Source organism: Neoarius graeffei, chromosome 21, assembly GCF_027579695.1.
Source record: "Neoarius graeffei isolate fNeoGra1 chromosome 21, fNeoGra1.pri, whole genome shotgun sequence".
Taxonomy (NCBI): Eukaryota; Metazoa; Chordata; class Actinopteri; order Siluriformes; family Ariidae; genus Neoarius; species Neoarius graeffei.
In genome coordinates, this window is record NC_083589.1 from 48,370,800 (window position 1) to 48,386,326 (window position 15,527).

Consider the following 15,527-nt stretch of genomic DNA (forward strand, 5'->3'; position numbering starts at 1 on the left):
CTGTACAGTTATGTTTTATTTTAGTATTACTGTATTTTTCTATAATTAAGGTTCTTTAATTCCTTTCCGTATTTTTACCATACATAAACCCATAAAAAGTTACAAAAAACTATGTTTCTGGGGCCGGTGAACGGATTAATTGGGTTTACATTAATTTCAATGTTAAAAATTAATTCGGTTCGCGAACAGAGTCAAAGAACGAATTAAGTTCGTAACCCGAGGTACCACTGTATTTAAAAAAAATAAAATAAATGGCTGTAAAAATTCCCGTATGGCTGCTGTACGTGGCCATTATTTGATTGTGCAAGAGTACAGAACCAAAGCAACAGAAAATGTGGCAGTGTCCTGAATCTTTATAGATTGCACTGCATTGACTTCTTCACAAAACTCACAGCTGTTATTAAGAAACAATTCACGCTTGCCTATGTAGCTGTAAGATCCTTGTGTTTGCAGGGTAGTCTGGACGTGTGTTTCATGTGTGTGCATGTGGTGCTGCAGGGGCTGTGAGCGCTGTCTCCGAGGTGGCCCAGCGCATCCAGGACAACGCCCGCAGCCATGAGAACCACCTGCAGCTGCAGAGGGTCCAGAAACTGCTCAAGGGCCGAAAGACCAGGCTGCTGACTCCAGGTTAGAGTCTGTGATCTGCTATTCCTTTCATCCAATGCACGTTCTCTCTCTCTCTCTCTCTCTCTCTCTCTCTCTGTCTTGGAAAGGGAAAGATACAGTTGTTGACGCAAGATGAGTTTGTCTTTGCGCAAATATGATCTTATAATCTTATATTCTGATGCAATGATGAATTGACAGCATCGACAAGCTCTCTGGACTAATTGGAAAGATGGAGCGTGTCCTCAATCAGGTTTCTCTCTCTTTTGCTACTTGTGGAGTGGAGGTCCTTTCTTCCACTGTTTGTCCCAGGGGAGAATGCCCATGTGTAACAAAAGAGACAGCTCGTGATGGAGGGAGCGAGAGAAAGACTGAGAGGGCCTTGTCGTCAATGCCTTGGCCTGCCAATCTCCCCCAGGACCAATTAGCGCTTCTCCTCATCTCGTGGACCGGCAGATAAAAAGCAAGCCAGGGAGAAAGAGTGTATGTGTGAGAGAGTGTGTACGTGCGTGTGCACAAAGGTGGTTCGAGGCTGGCAATGAATACCCAACGAGCAGCGGTCTCGTTTCACGCAGAGCCGGATGTGGGAAGTGTAAAAATCCCTCTCGCTCTCCCTCTCGGGCAGGATTTTCAGGCCTCTAGATTTCTCCCAAGCTCTTTGCTTTTGTCCATTAAGGCTTCTCTACCTCTTGCTGACTTTTTTTTTTTTTAAAGGGAGAAAACTCAATAAACTTACGCTTTATCCATGATTTACTCTAAGCACCTAAAACAGGTTGATGCAAGTGGCATCTCTGATATTAAAGGAAAAATCCACCCTGAACAACCTCCATATTAATCTTTATAACGCACACATAATCAACAGCATGTTGGTCTGTATTCCCTTTGCCTAATGGTTTTCTACATTGCAGTTCGACTGCTTGCTGAAAACCGATGCAGAAGGATTTAGCCTTTGCTTGATCTCTACCTTAAGCGTCTCTGCACCACTCTCTTTAGTCCTTTAGTCCGTCCAGCTCTCTCACATGCTCATGTGTACACGCTCTGCTCAAACAGACCAGCTTCCAAAACTTTAACGCGTTCTCTTGTTGACAGGGATCCCAGACGTCCGCTATTTAGCGGAATTCCGCTATTTTCTAGCGAAAGTGTTTTTTGTTTTTGTTTTTTAAATCTCTTGCATATCCATTAAAAATATGTTTAAGTAAAATGACCAGCAGAATACGTTCTGATTTGGTTTGCTTGTTTAGCGATGTTTTCGTCGGCTCCGTTTGTTCTCGTTGACATTTGGGAACACTCGGAAGTTAAATTGATGCAAATACCGCGAGCAGTGTTGCCAGATTGCGCGGTTCTTCGCCCAGTTGGGGGGTTTCAAGTGCATTTTGGCGGGTTTTGAACATATTTTGGGCTGGAAAACGTCAGGAGTATCTGGCAACACTGACCGCGAGACTGTACGCGATAGAACAAGAAAACAATATGGCTGCGCCCATTTGCTAGAAAACATGTTTTAACTCCGTTCGTGCTTTTGTTTCTAATGCGTTGAACTTAATTCAGAGCACTACAGGAACATCAGAAAAGCAGAAGGAGAGATCAGAGAAACAAAAGCAGAGAAAACTGGAGGAAAGACAGAATGCACCCCAGAAAAGAGCATTAAATTCCTTTGCAGTGAAACCTTTCAAAAAGAGAGAGGTTTAAATCAAATATCTCCAGTATTTGCCGTACATCTGTATATATCTAATATTACTGAATCATTGATTTCTGCTCATATTCATGATTTTTGAAAAATGAATGTGGCTTATATTAGACTAGTTTTGACATTAACTTGAAACAAAAAAAATAAACAAATGAGATGAACTATGGATGCTATTGTTATAACAAAATCAGTGGAATATTTAGGCAAGTATATTCTTCAAAGCTACATTTTCGTCTAATTTTTATAAATTTTTTTTTTGCCACTTATGTCATTGATTACAAAATATGGCATCAAATAGAGACACATTATGGTTAAATTCTGTTGCTTTTCTATGTTAAATCTATGTAAAAAATGTGTTCTATAGCATCTTTAAATGTTAAAATCTCAACAGCTTCAGGCAGCCCCCTTGACCCCTGCTGATAGTTTCTCATCTCATCTCATTATCTCTAGCCGCTCTATCCTTCTACAGGGTCACAGGCAAGCTGGAGCCTATCCCAGCTGACTACGGGCGAGAGGCGGGGTTCACCCTGGACAAGTCGCCAGGTCATCACAGGGCCGACACATAGACACAGACAACCATTCACACTCACATTCACACCTACGGTCAATTTAGAGTCACCAGTTAACCTAACCTGCATGTCTTTGGACTGTGGGGGAAACCGGAGCACCCGGAGGAAACCCACGCGGACACGGGGAGAACATGCAAACTCCGCACAGAAAGGCCCTCGCTGGCCACGGGGCTCGAACCCGGACCTTCTTGCTGTGAGGCGACAGCGCTAACCACTACACCACCGTGCCACCTGGTGATAGTTTCTTACATTCCTCTATTTTTTTCAATTACTGCTGGGATCCCTGTGTTGAACGCTGTTCTAACAGTGCTCGCAGTATCCTCCTGTAACGGCAGCCGTTTTCTGCAATGCTAACTTCCCGTAGGAATAGTAGCAAAATCAAATTTGCACCAGAAACACGAAGCACATCACAAATATTTCAGTTTAATGCATGTCCGGGTGGAGTTTTCCTTTAAATGATGAGCATGGAGATAAGGGTGCAAGCGATTCTCAGAAGCAAAGTCTGAATCAATGGGACATTGATACGGCAGACAGTTCGTCTGTTTCCTGAGCGCCATGAACGGGCGCTCTGCCGCCACTACTGCTACTTCTGTCCGCAAGCTCCGGCTCATCTCTCCACTTTTTACATGCTAAAGGACAAAGAGGGACACTGATGATTTTATTTTATTAATTTTTTTGGGGGGGGGGCGGGAGGACAAATCATTAACGCTACAACCTTGCTTCTCTTCTTGTGCTACTGCTTCCGGATATCTAGAGTGTTTTTTTTTTTCTTTCCTTTCTTTCTTTCTTCAGAAGACCAGTGCAGGACATAAGTTTGAGCGTTTGTGTGTGTGTGTGTAAGCAGTAAGAACAGAACCTCAGTGTATCGAGTCAAGAGTGGCTTCACAGGCTTTGAAAAGCTTTTCCACTGAAGCCTTTGTAGATTCCAGACATGAAAGTCTAACCTATCAAACCAAGTCCAGCTTCAAATTAACAATGATCACGCTCTGTGTCATCCAGCACCCATCATACGCACACGGGCTTTCATGTGTCTCCCAGTCTTTGGCCCGGTCACATCAGGAGGATACGGCAGCCTTTGTAGTGCAACCTTTAGCACCCAGAAATTCATCGGGTCTTTGTAGCTGGGCAGAGGTGCTCTTTGACAGGGGGAGTTGAAAGCGTACGACATGGAGAGGGGCGCTCCAAGTTCCTGCTCTTTGAACTGCACACTCTTGATGGAGCAGACAGAGTTTTTCGTAGGTATGTCAGTCTCAAGCATAGACAAAGGAACTGGCAGAATGACGGTGCTTGAATGAAAGAAAATACTATTTTAATTTATTCACTGCTCTAACAGGTCACTGATGGCAGGCTTCTGTTCTTTTTTTTTTTTGACCGCGTAGCATTTCACTGTTGGCTCCATGGAGGAGGACGGAGCAAAGGGCTTCTTTTCTCACTCATCGTTTTCCAGGAACGTTCTGCGTCACATGGCACGGAGTTACAGCAGAGACTCGGTTTGGCTAGTTAGCGATGTATGAGATGACCAAGGCAATGGAATTGATGTAGGTTTTATTAGCATGAAAATAAATCAAAGCTTTTGGAACCTGACCTATTTGGGCAAACTGGACCAATGAGAGAGCTAGGCAGATTAAAAGGACTAAAGCGCTGCTGCATCACCACTTTAAGCCTAGGCCACAACCGGACGTACGATTTTTTGGCCGTGCGATTTTTGGCGTTTCCCAAATCGCTGCGTTTTTTGTTTTGTTTTGTTTTTTGTTCATGGAGAAAGACGCACGTTGGATGCAAGTTTGTCTTGCAACCTGAAAAAAACGTAAGCGCCCGTAGAGTTTGTTTGACATGACAAAGAACCTCTGCAGCCGGTCTACGGCTCGAAAATCAGCACGTCACATGCGTGCCCTCCGTGCGTTTCACGCGCACCCTCCATGCGTTTCTTGGTTTTTTTTGCACGTAGACCGGCCGTAGGAGCATGTACGGCCGGCTGTGACCGAGGCTTTAGGTAGAGATGAAGCAAGGGCTAATTCCCACTAGTGCCACTATCAGGCGTCATTGTGGGTAATTTAGGAAACAGTCAGCCAAAGTCAAAATGGACCACTATTGTGAATTCGGGAGCAATACGGTTTGTATCGTATTCCGACGCCTCTGCACAAGAGTGTACGAATAAAACAAAGTGAAATTAAATTGCAGACATGTTATCAGTTAAAATTACAGCTCACAAAATGATAACCTGGCCAGATGATGAATAGCCTGGGAAATCCCATGCTGCTTTGCACAATCGTTCCGATCTGAAAAGACAGCATGGAAACTATGGTCTAAAGGCTCGCCTGAGTTAGGGAGCCAATCAGAGAGTGGGGAGGGGTGGAAAGACGGTGACGCGTACTACTCGACAAACGGAAGCTTGTAGTTTATTTGGGACTGTTTACGGATCACATTTAACATGGCGGCGAGCGATACGAACCAAACTTTCGATCAAGCTTTAGACACTGTTCTGAATAGTTTAGAGCGAAAGTTTGTTTTAAAAAAAGAACAGCGTTTGGCGTTACAGTCTTTCTTCGTCGCTCTAACTACGTCACCGGGTACAACTGCCATGATTGGCCATGGGCTACGTATACGCCAAATGATAGACATTCGCAGCGTCCAATAAACGGCTGTTGACAATCGTAAACCACACCTCCCCTACGAGAAATTCAATAGGCGGATTCCAGACCATATTTCACTTGTGATATGGTCTGGTGTTAACCAGACTAGTGTCCAAGCGCGTTCATTGCACATGCAAAACTGCAACGGGCATGTTCAGGCTGATGGAGTGGCATTAACGTTTTCAAAAATAAGTGAGAACCTAGTTTCCGCTAACGTTTTCTGTACTTTCTTTAACTTTGGGGGCGTTTTTGTGTGGACAGGATTCCGTTTTCAAAAATATCTATATGCATGTAAGCAGGCTTGGCGTGTTAGTATTATTGACTTCATCTGATTTGCGAGGCTGAGAATCTCAACATGACACACTGCACTGAATCCTTTGTCAGTTCCTTCTTGATGTGTCTTGTTTTGTTTCTTGACTACAGAAAAATAACTTTTACACGTTCCGACACTGAATATGATCTCCAGCTTGGTTTCCTTCACATTTCTTGTGACTCGCGTCGCTCAGATAGATGGATAATTAAATAATATTGGCTGGCATTTTTTGTGGTATATCAGATGTATTCCATTCAGCTAGCATGATATCGAACGAGTCGAAGACGAGTAGCTGAATGGAATATGTCTGATATACCACGAAAAAAGCCAGGATTATTATTATACGCACACATTTGATGGAACAATTGTAGATTTTACAAAAAGTTAAGAACTTGCCAATATTGAATGCTGGTTCTGATCGAATGCACTTCAATGTTCTGTCAATCCAATGTACGAAGTCAAAGTTCTAAGAATAAAAAAAAGTCCAAAAAGTCTGAACAACAACCCAACTTGTATATGAGCGATATCCAGGTTGACAGTTCAAGTTCAAAGTTACTTTTGGGCGTAGTTAATTGTTGCATTGCAGTTGTTCAAAACAAAAGGGCTTTGCTGAGTGAAGTCCTCTTGTAAAAGTCTCCATCACTTTTCCTCACCTCCAAATAGAAGTTTGGCAATATTTCCATTATTGCTCTCTCTTCCAGTTTTTCGATGTCTGTTGGTATGTTTTTCTCTCGTGAAGATCCAGTGAAGTTTTGGTAGCCTTTCGGGTGTTCAGCACGTCTTTCTCTTTTCAAATTATATCTTGCGCTTTAAATCTTCCGCTTTTAATGAAGCATACCTCGCGGCCATGTTTGTGTACAAACTGTCACAGTCACTCGCTGGCGCAGAAGTTTTACGTCTCCGGCGTGTCTCCTTTTCCAGCTTTTCCATACATTTAATGCGGAAGATTAAATGCGTAAAGAATATCCAGTGAAGTTTTGGTAGCCTTTCAGGTGTTCAGCGCATCTTTCTCTTTCAAAATTCTCTCTAAACCTCCCGCTTTTAATGACGCAAACCTTGCAGACATGTTTGTGTACAAGCTGTCACGGTCACTTGCTAGTGCAGAAGTTTTACATCTCCGACATCTCTTTTCCAGTTTTTCGATGTCCATTGGTTATGTTTTTCTCTTGTAAATATGCATGAAGAATATATAATGAGGGGGGCACGGTGGTGTAGTGGTTAGCGCTGTCACCTCACAGCAAGAAGGTCCGGGTTCGAGCCCCGTGGCCGGCGAGGGTCTTTCTGTGCGGAGTTTGCATGTTCTCCCCGTGTCCGCGTGGGTTTCCTCCGGGTGCTCCGGTTTCCCCCACAGTCCAAAGACATGCAGGTTAGGTTAACTGGTGACTCTAAATTGACCGTAGGTGTGAATGTGAGTGTGAATGGTTGTCTGTGTCTATGTGTCAGCCCTGTGATGACCTGGCGACTTGTCCAGGGTGTACCCCGCCTTTCACCCGTAGTCAGCTGGGATAGGCTCCAGCTTGCCTGCGACCCTGTAGAACAGGATAAAGCGGCTAGAGATAATGAGATGAGTTTAGAATATATAATGAAGTTTTGGTAGCCTTTTGGGTTTTCAGCGCTTTTTGAGTTTCAGTTTTCAGTTTATTTAGTTAGTGCTTTAAACCTAGCACTGGATCTTCTCTCTTTCCCGGCTCTGATGTGTGATGTCGTGTTGTGTTGTCTTGACACCATACAATATTATAACAATGTTGCATGCTCATTCTCCATTCGTAATACATGGAGGATAATCGATATGATATTGCATGCCATCGATAAACCCGCTAGAAGGGAATAGAATACGTTTTTATTCCATGGGAAAAGTGGCCTGTATGTATAATAATGTTTGATGTTGCACACGCCTCATAGTGAGAATAGTTACATAATTGACTGTAACTATACGCAACTGTAATTCATCTACCACAGGATGAGTTTCCCCTGTCACATGGGGCAATATTATCTCTGGATGTTGTTAGCATTGAGTATTTTTTGCTCCGAGATGGCCTCCTGATTTAGCCCTTGCCATTTGTTGTGCAGCAAGCAGACGTTGCCCAGTTAAATGGATTTAACCGATTTCCAGGAGCCATCAAATCGAATGTTCACACACCACCTGAGAGTCTCGCGCACCGCGTCCTTATTGTAGTCACATATTAAAACCCGTGGCATTTTAAAAGCAATTTGACCCCTGCTCGGCCCGTCCGCTAAACATAGAAAGCTCTTCTTTTTGCTCAGAGTATCCTTTTTGAACCCTCCGCTACGGCTGCAATCTCAAGGTGTGCCAGGGCAAATAAGGAATCGGTGGCGAGAGTGAAATTTAATCTTATCTTGCAAAATGTCAGCATCCAATTTAGTAGCCAGCATACACCTGCCAGTCAGTCGGAGCAGAGACCAGACTCTACAATGGCTGTGTCTGGGGAATTTACTCTTTATGGCTTTGTAAACACCATCCAGTGCACATGTTGGATGTAAATTGATAAGTCAACATATTAATGAGTCTGAGGACTCTCTCCTGACATTGAGCTCTTTCTCCTGTTCTTTTTCTGTCAGGTCGCTGGTATATTCGTGAAGGTTGGCTGAAAACAGTGCCCCCTAAAGGCACGGAGACCAAGCCCAAGATGTTCTTCCTCTTCTCTGACATCTTGGTTCAGGCCAAACGGTGTGGTCCAATGCACCCAACAAATGGAGACAAGCTGGCCTGTCAGTGTGTCTACCCGCTCAACGAGTGCACCGTGGACAAAGTGTTTGGCCACACCAAGAGCCAGGGAGGCCTCATCAGTGTGAGTGTTACACCAGTGTGCACTACTGCTGGACATAGTTCAGTATCGGGGTTGGTTAATACTGGAGCTGGAGTGGGAGATGAAACCAAAATATCACAATAATTAAAAATCCTTTACAGTATGATGCAGATATGCTTCTATTCAGACCTCAGTTTAATGGCGAAACAAAGCAGTGAATGTCTCAATCTAATAATCATCTACTCAGACTAGTCATCAGTGATTAAGCATTCAAAGGTCACCGTTATCACCATTTTTAGTTGTGTTAACTGCTTATTCAGACCTTTACACGCAAGGAATTTTTAGCTGGACCTTGATGAATTTTAATTGAATACCGCTGCTCCAGATATAGAGCCGGTATGTGTCTGGTTACAGATACAGAAGTACTGGGAAATTTATTTTGAGTAATAATTAGGGCTGTAACGATACACCCAACTCACGATTCGATTCGTATCGCGATTTTTGACCCACGATTCGATACGCCCACGATTTTTTTTTTTAAATGCTTTTTTAAAGTAGTAAATTTGACTTATTAACATTTACTTACTTACATTAATTATTTAATAACAAATAATTCAGACCACTGCAGAGAATGAGTAATATGTATGCAAAAATGAACAAATGTATATCCAAAGACTGTTTTATTTCTCAAAATAATACTGTTGAGCCGGAAGCTCTGTTTTTTTCGGTTCTGAAAAAGTCATTTTTCCTAATCGTGTAAATCCGTTAAGATTTTTTTTTTTGGGGGGGTGGCTCTCTCACTGTCTCACTCTCATAGGGCCAATGATTTTCTGTGATCGCGGAAAACAGATGGAAATTACGGAATTTTTATGGTGAAACATTGCTCGCGTGTCAAAATGTAACTGCCGCAGAAGGCTTCCGCCCAAGCAGACATGCCTTTCCGGTCAAGTGATTGTGATTGGCTTGTGGCACACCTAGCCAGCCAATGAGCTGCTTGTTTACAGATTCGCTCCCCGCGTCGCAACCAGAATGGCGACCGCTTAAAAGAAATGAATGCTCTGCCAGTGGCGAGTGTGGACGTTGCGTGACTCGCAGAAGATTGTCGCAGGTCGGCGAAAAAACGACTTACTAATAGATATAAAAAAAATAAAAGTAATTTAAGTAAGTTTAAAATGTAATTTAAATAAAAAGTAAAGTATTCATAAATTGAAGTTTGGAAGCGCCTCTGTTTTTGGGCTGAGAAGTTTGAAAGGGTGTACCGCGATTCTGCCTTCTTGTATCGCGATACGGATCGTGGCTCTGCGTATCGCGATTTCGATATGCATATCGTTACAGCCCTAGTAATAATATACCAATACTTTTTAATTAAATAACCATTAAAATGCTAGACAGGTTGAAGCTATTAGTGTCAGTATGCGTGCGGTAAAAACACCACAGATCTGCTGAATTGTTTTGGTGTTTAAAAAGGTTTTCAAGTTGCCTTTCCTGCTTAAAAATAGAGATTACAATGAAATGTAAGTGAAAGTCTTTTTCTACTTACCATCTTATTTCAAATAATTTCATTTACGAAGGTTTTTTTTTTTTTAGGACCTCGAACATGCCAGTGATTTTCAGTGAAATTTTGTTTGTCTTGGTTTCACCATCTGTTTATTAACATCTTAATTATGCTTCAAGTGGTTGTAGATAGGACACAAGCTGTTTACTTCTGGACAATTAGGCGCCATATTGGTTTGCTGAGTCTTGTCCTAGATATCCCGTTTTGTATGTTGCGTTGGCGACTATATTGATGATAGACAGGTGTCTTAACACCAAAATAATGCTTCGAAATAATGAAAATACGTGATGGAGGGTATGTGATCACTCTGAACACGTTAAACAGGAGTGTTGATGTTCGGCAAGTGCATTTTTCATATGTTTTATAGCTAACATGAAAGAAATCAGCGTTTTGCTCAGGTAATGCTGTGTTCACACTTATACCGGTACGAAAGTGGTATAACTGTATCGATAGAAAGTATACCGGTACAGTTTAGTGCATCTGTCCACACTAGCGAGAAATGTTTGCGGTTTTCTTTCACGGTAGTTGAAATGCGCGTGCGCGAAATGTTTCCGTGGTTACCGAGTAACTTCTTTCCGAGAATATATGGCATCCGTTATTTCGAGATCTCGAGAAAACAAAACAATTATTCCGTGATCTCGAGAAAACAAAACAATTATTTCATGATCTCAGCTGGATCACTGTATCTCCGTCGGTAGAGACGAAGCCGGGCCAGTCTTCTGCGGAGGTGCCGCGGACTAATTTTGAAATTATCCCTTATTAAAAGACTTAATGCAATCTCTCCATGTGCCAACCCCTGATCAAAATATTGCCTTATTAGGTGATCGATTATTCCAGACATTCTAATGACCAAAGTTGCGTCTATACAGAATGAGAAATGGCCCCAAAGTCAGCATATCACAAGTCTCTTGGCGCACCTGAATGAACCATTTCTCAGCTGTTTACTCGAGATCACGGAATAATTGTTTTGTTTTCTCGAGATCTCGAAATAACGGTTTTGTTTTCTCGAGATCTCGAATTAGTTGTGTTGTTTTCTCAAGATCCTGAATTAATTATGTCGTTATCTCGGGATAACAAGGTGAATTAAAAAAAAGGATTATATGAAGGGCCTCTCTCGGCTTCCGTACGGATGAAACAACGTGTGTGTGCTTTTTGTTGTCAGTGTACAGTCTGTATTTCCGGTGGTCATTTATTCAGTCGAATCGTATAAAACGCGCGAGGCAGTTGAGAAAGAAACGAAGAAAACGAATCTCCGTTCTTCACCATTTTATTCAGCGAAGACATCGATTGAGGTGTGTGACTTTGCGCATGCGCATTATATTTGTATCGATACAGAACCGCTTCATCTGTCCACACTACAGCGAAGCGCTACAGTACCGATACTGTACCGGTATGAAACCACATACATTTGTGTGATACAGTTATACCGCTACAGTACCAGTATAGTTGCTAATGTGGACAGGTGTTGCGGTACGAAAGTAGTTTCGTATCAGTACAAAATCCCTAGTGTGGACAGGGTATAATTGAAACTAGATATTATGAAAGGTCAGACTATCGTGTGTGTTTTTTTTTTTTTTTTAAAAAGCTAGACGGCCTTTCGATTTCATAAAATCGGTGAAATTGAAGTTCACTCTGGTCATTTGTGATGTGACATGTTTATTTCTGCAGTATCTTAAAAAAAAAAAAAAAAAAGGCAGGCTTGGGAAGCTGCTTAATTTGATGGGATTCCCTAACAAATAATGTGTATGAAATCACTCGCCTCGCGCAGTCAAGCAGACAGAGGAAGTCCGGTGTGCACATGCAGGTTTACCACCTTCTTTTTCTTCTTTTCCCTTCTTCTTTTGGACTTTACGGCAGCTGGCGTCCAGTGTTGCATTACTACTATCTACAAGTTTACATTGACCGTACACTGACAGTTGCATCATTCTGTCGCTAAACGAACAGCTGATCACACCGAAGTGCTCACTGGGTGCCGATATTTATTAGTTTGGTCCTGTGTTTCCTTTCCTTCGTATAGAACATAACATCTTTTCTTCTCGCTTTCCGTTACTGTAGTCAGTCTTTTTCACGTTTCATTCGCGTCCTCCGTTTTTTCCTCTACTGTTTCAATGCCTTGCGTGAACGGGGAAAGCCCACTACGTCATGTATGATGTAGTATCTTGAATTGGGTCACGGTGAAGCAGGAAAAAATATTGGAGAATTTAGGGCCACATGGCTACGGACATTCAAACAATTTCAGTTTACGATATGAAAATCAGCACACGCAAAAGCGAAAATGCCTGAAATGGCCCAAACCTATGTTTTGAATTTGAATTCTTACTTGTGGAAGGTGATCCTGCTTGATTTCTAGTGCTTTTGTTAGCATAGCGGGTGCAGCTAACCATGAAGCGTTCATGCCCCTCCAAGGAATTTCATCTGTTCGCTTATGTCGTCAGCCTAAAAATAAACTATCCAAGATTGCCTCATGACGAGACCACAGCTCCTCAAGGCGTTTGCCGCAAAGTGACCCTTCTAGTGTATTATGGGATTTTTACTACACACTTCGCTACTTTGGTCTGGCATTTCAGTGTAATTTCACGAAGTTAGAAAAACGTTTACTCAGTACTCTGGAAACTGCGCAAAACAACACCTAAAAACGAAGTCTTCTCCATTAAGTCTGAAGCAATTTTCAGACGTCACCGTTCTTGCCAAATCTCCTCGATCAAGTGTAACGTTTCAGCACACATGAGGTTAAAAGATTAATTGATTTCAGACAGATTGGATCCCCAAGTTAGCAAAAATGCCCCATGCATCATTCTTCTCTTTCTAATTGCTCTGGTTCCTCATAAGAGTTCAAGCTTTAATGTGTCTCCTCGCTGCTTGATCTCTTTCCAGGCCTGTGTTGCCATCGGGTGACAAATTACATCTAAATGATCTGTGTGCTGTCGTGAAACATTCAGCGGAGTGTATTGCACTCTCAACCACTGCAGTCCCAACCAAACAGTTTGAGCATCGTGCTTATCAATATTCATACAGGAAAGAGGGCTTTCGTATTGTCCGTCGTCTAGTTTCGGCTCGATTATGCCGTTTTTATAAACTCGGGAGAGGGGATCACCAGATTTTATTCGAGTTCTCAATTCAGTTTAGAGTCGTTCTTTCTTTCTTTCTTTTTTTTAGGTTTATAATGAAACGGTACTGTATTTGTACAGCTGCATGCATTTGAAGAGGGCAGAACTGAAAGTTCCATTCACGTTAATGTAATTTTATTCTGAATTAATTTTGTTCAATTGTATTAGATATTACGTTGTGTTGGCTTCATAGAAAACAAAAATCATTTGATATTCTCAAAGCATCGACCACTGTAAGTCTATAATTTCAGATGGGAGAGGCACTGATCACGTGAGGGGCTTAGTGAAGTCCTGTATGGTTTGGGCATCATTTAGAGCTCGCTGATGGACTGCTTAAACGCTTGTCCTGATGGGATAAGAGAACCCTCTCGCACTACTCCATCAGATTAGAGCAGAGAGCCATCTCATCCTCTGTACCAGCAAATACATCTTCCTCAAGCACTGTTATTGCTCTTCTCTTTTCCAGCCCCACTCCAGCCTGCCTCTGTGCAGCTGCTGCTGCTGCTGCACGTTATCTAATGGCAAGAAATGGCATTTCATTAGCTTGTTATCTGACCCAGAGCTCAAATGCATACTCAATAGCATTAGGCGTAATTTCTCATAAGGACACATTATCGATCCCTGGTGCACCCCACCTCCTACCTGGACCAGAGCGGGAAAAAGACTGTCAGCACTCTCGGGCCCCTCCTCATCTATGCCATGAAGAATTAAAGCCAAATTAAATTTGACAGCTGGAAATGCCACGGCAATCTATATGCAAAGTTTGAAAGAAGTAAAAGGAGAAAGGAGATCCTTTCGGAAAATACTGCACTGAAGATTTCCTTTCCGCGTGTTTGTATTTGGCAGAATTTCATTCTCTCGCTTCTCTTATTCCTCCTATCTTTCAGTTCTATCGTCGTCTCCCTCTTCTCCTGTTGAATATTATTCTGCATCCATGACAGAATCTCTTTGATGTATAAATAATCAAGCAAAATTATGTGCGCTGTGAATATAGCGTTCGTGCTCCGCTGTTCCCATTATACATAGTCATTCTTACCTAAGAGGGTCAGATTGTGTGACAAATCCCTAATTACCACGTCGCAATAGAAGCAGGAGCTACGTGTGCATAAATCAAGCCTCCCGTCCCCCATGCGGTGGCCGCCTGATATAAATGGCACTTCACACCAGCTTGTGCCTTGCTCACTGAACTCTGTAATTAGATAACACTTTTGATGAGTACATTTAGAATCTTAATCTATTTAATATATAATAAGATGTATCCTCCACCAGATTTAACGAGGGTGCCGTTATTTTTTTTTTTTTCCCCCAACTATCCTTTGCTTCCCTGTCTTCTCATCGTTATGATTCTGTTCCTGGCTGTAATAAAGATTAGAGCCGATTATTGATATGCCGCCGGTAACCGCCGCTGTTTCCTCTGTTCCAATGGCCCCAGGTAAATGTGAAAGGTCATTTAATATTTTCCAGGCCCCCAATTATAATCCACTCTAATGGGTTCCGGTTTGTAATTATTCAAGGATAAAGCCCGTGCCTTTTGTTTGGTCTTGGACAGCACCCATTGTGTTGGTTGACATGCCTAATCTCTCGCTAAAGTCTCCTCAGCATGGATGAGTGATAGTAATTACTGTTGACTTGGAGGATGAGCCGGCTGATAGCAGGAGGAAAAGAGAGACGCCGAACTAACTTCTCAAGTGCAGGGGGCCGCCAAATTAGCATCGAATGTGCATCTTTGGTCGACAGGTGTCTCTCTTGGTTTTCCTCCAGCTGTTTTATTCTCTAGTTGATGGCCTGCTTTGTGAGTTGACATCCTGGCATGTACGTGAACGATCATCGTGGTCGAAGGTGGATTCATGAGGCTCGGCTTGGTTCTTGCAGGAGACGTGCAATGCGCAGAAGGCCACAGATGTTGTCTTGCCCTTGCTATTACTTTCGGTAATTAATGTCCCTTCATTTCTGTGAGGACCATGGCTAATATTGGTCGTGTAAACAATCTTCATTTGCCACTAGGTAGTGTTGGAAAGTTCTAGGCGTTAGTGGTTCAGGGCTGCCCTCTAGTGAGCACAAAGTGTTATACGCTCCTGTAGCTTCTAGAGAACGGTCACCAGCACATCTTTGTCACAGAATAGCCTTCTCTCGGTTCTTTCGGTCTGAGCAGTGGTGGCCCGGTGGTTATGGTTCTGAAAGCTATGAACACCGCCAAACTGCCACAGTTGAGCTCTTGAACAAGGCCCTTAACCTGCTCTTCCCTAGGGGTGCAGTATCATGGCTGACCCTGCACTTTTGCACTCTAACCCCAGC

At 42.7% G+C, this 15,527-nt stretch overlaps 1 protein-coding gene across 4 annotated transcripts in view; it reads left to right on the forward strand.

The window, feature by feature from the left end:
* The window catches only part of arhgef39 (Rho guanine nucleotide exchange factor (GEF) 39), a 129,778-nt gene that overhangs the window by 103,360 nt on the left and 10,891 nt on the right, over positions 1-15,527 (forward strand). For all 4 annotated transcript variants that reach the window (XM_060903286.1, XM_060903285.1, XM_060903288.1 and 1 more), the window contains 2 exons: positions 499-627; positions 8,383-8,612. In XM_060903286.1, coding sequence (XP_060759269.1) covers positions 499-627; positions 8,383-8,612 — 359 coding nt within the window. The remainder of the gene's footprint in view (positions 1-498; positions 628-8,382; positions 8,613-15,527) is intronic.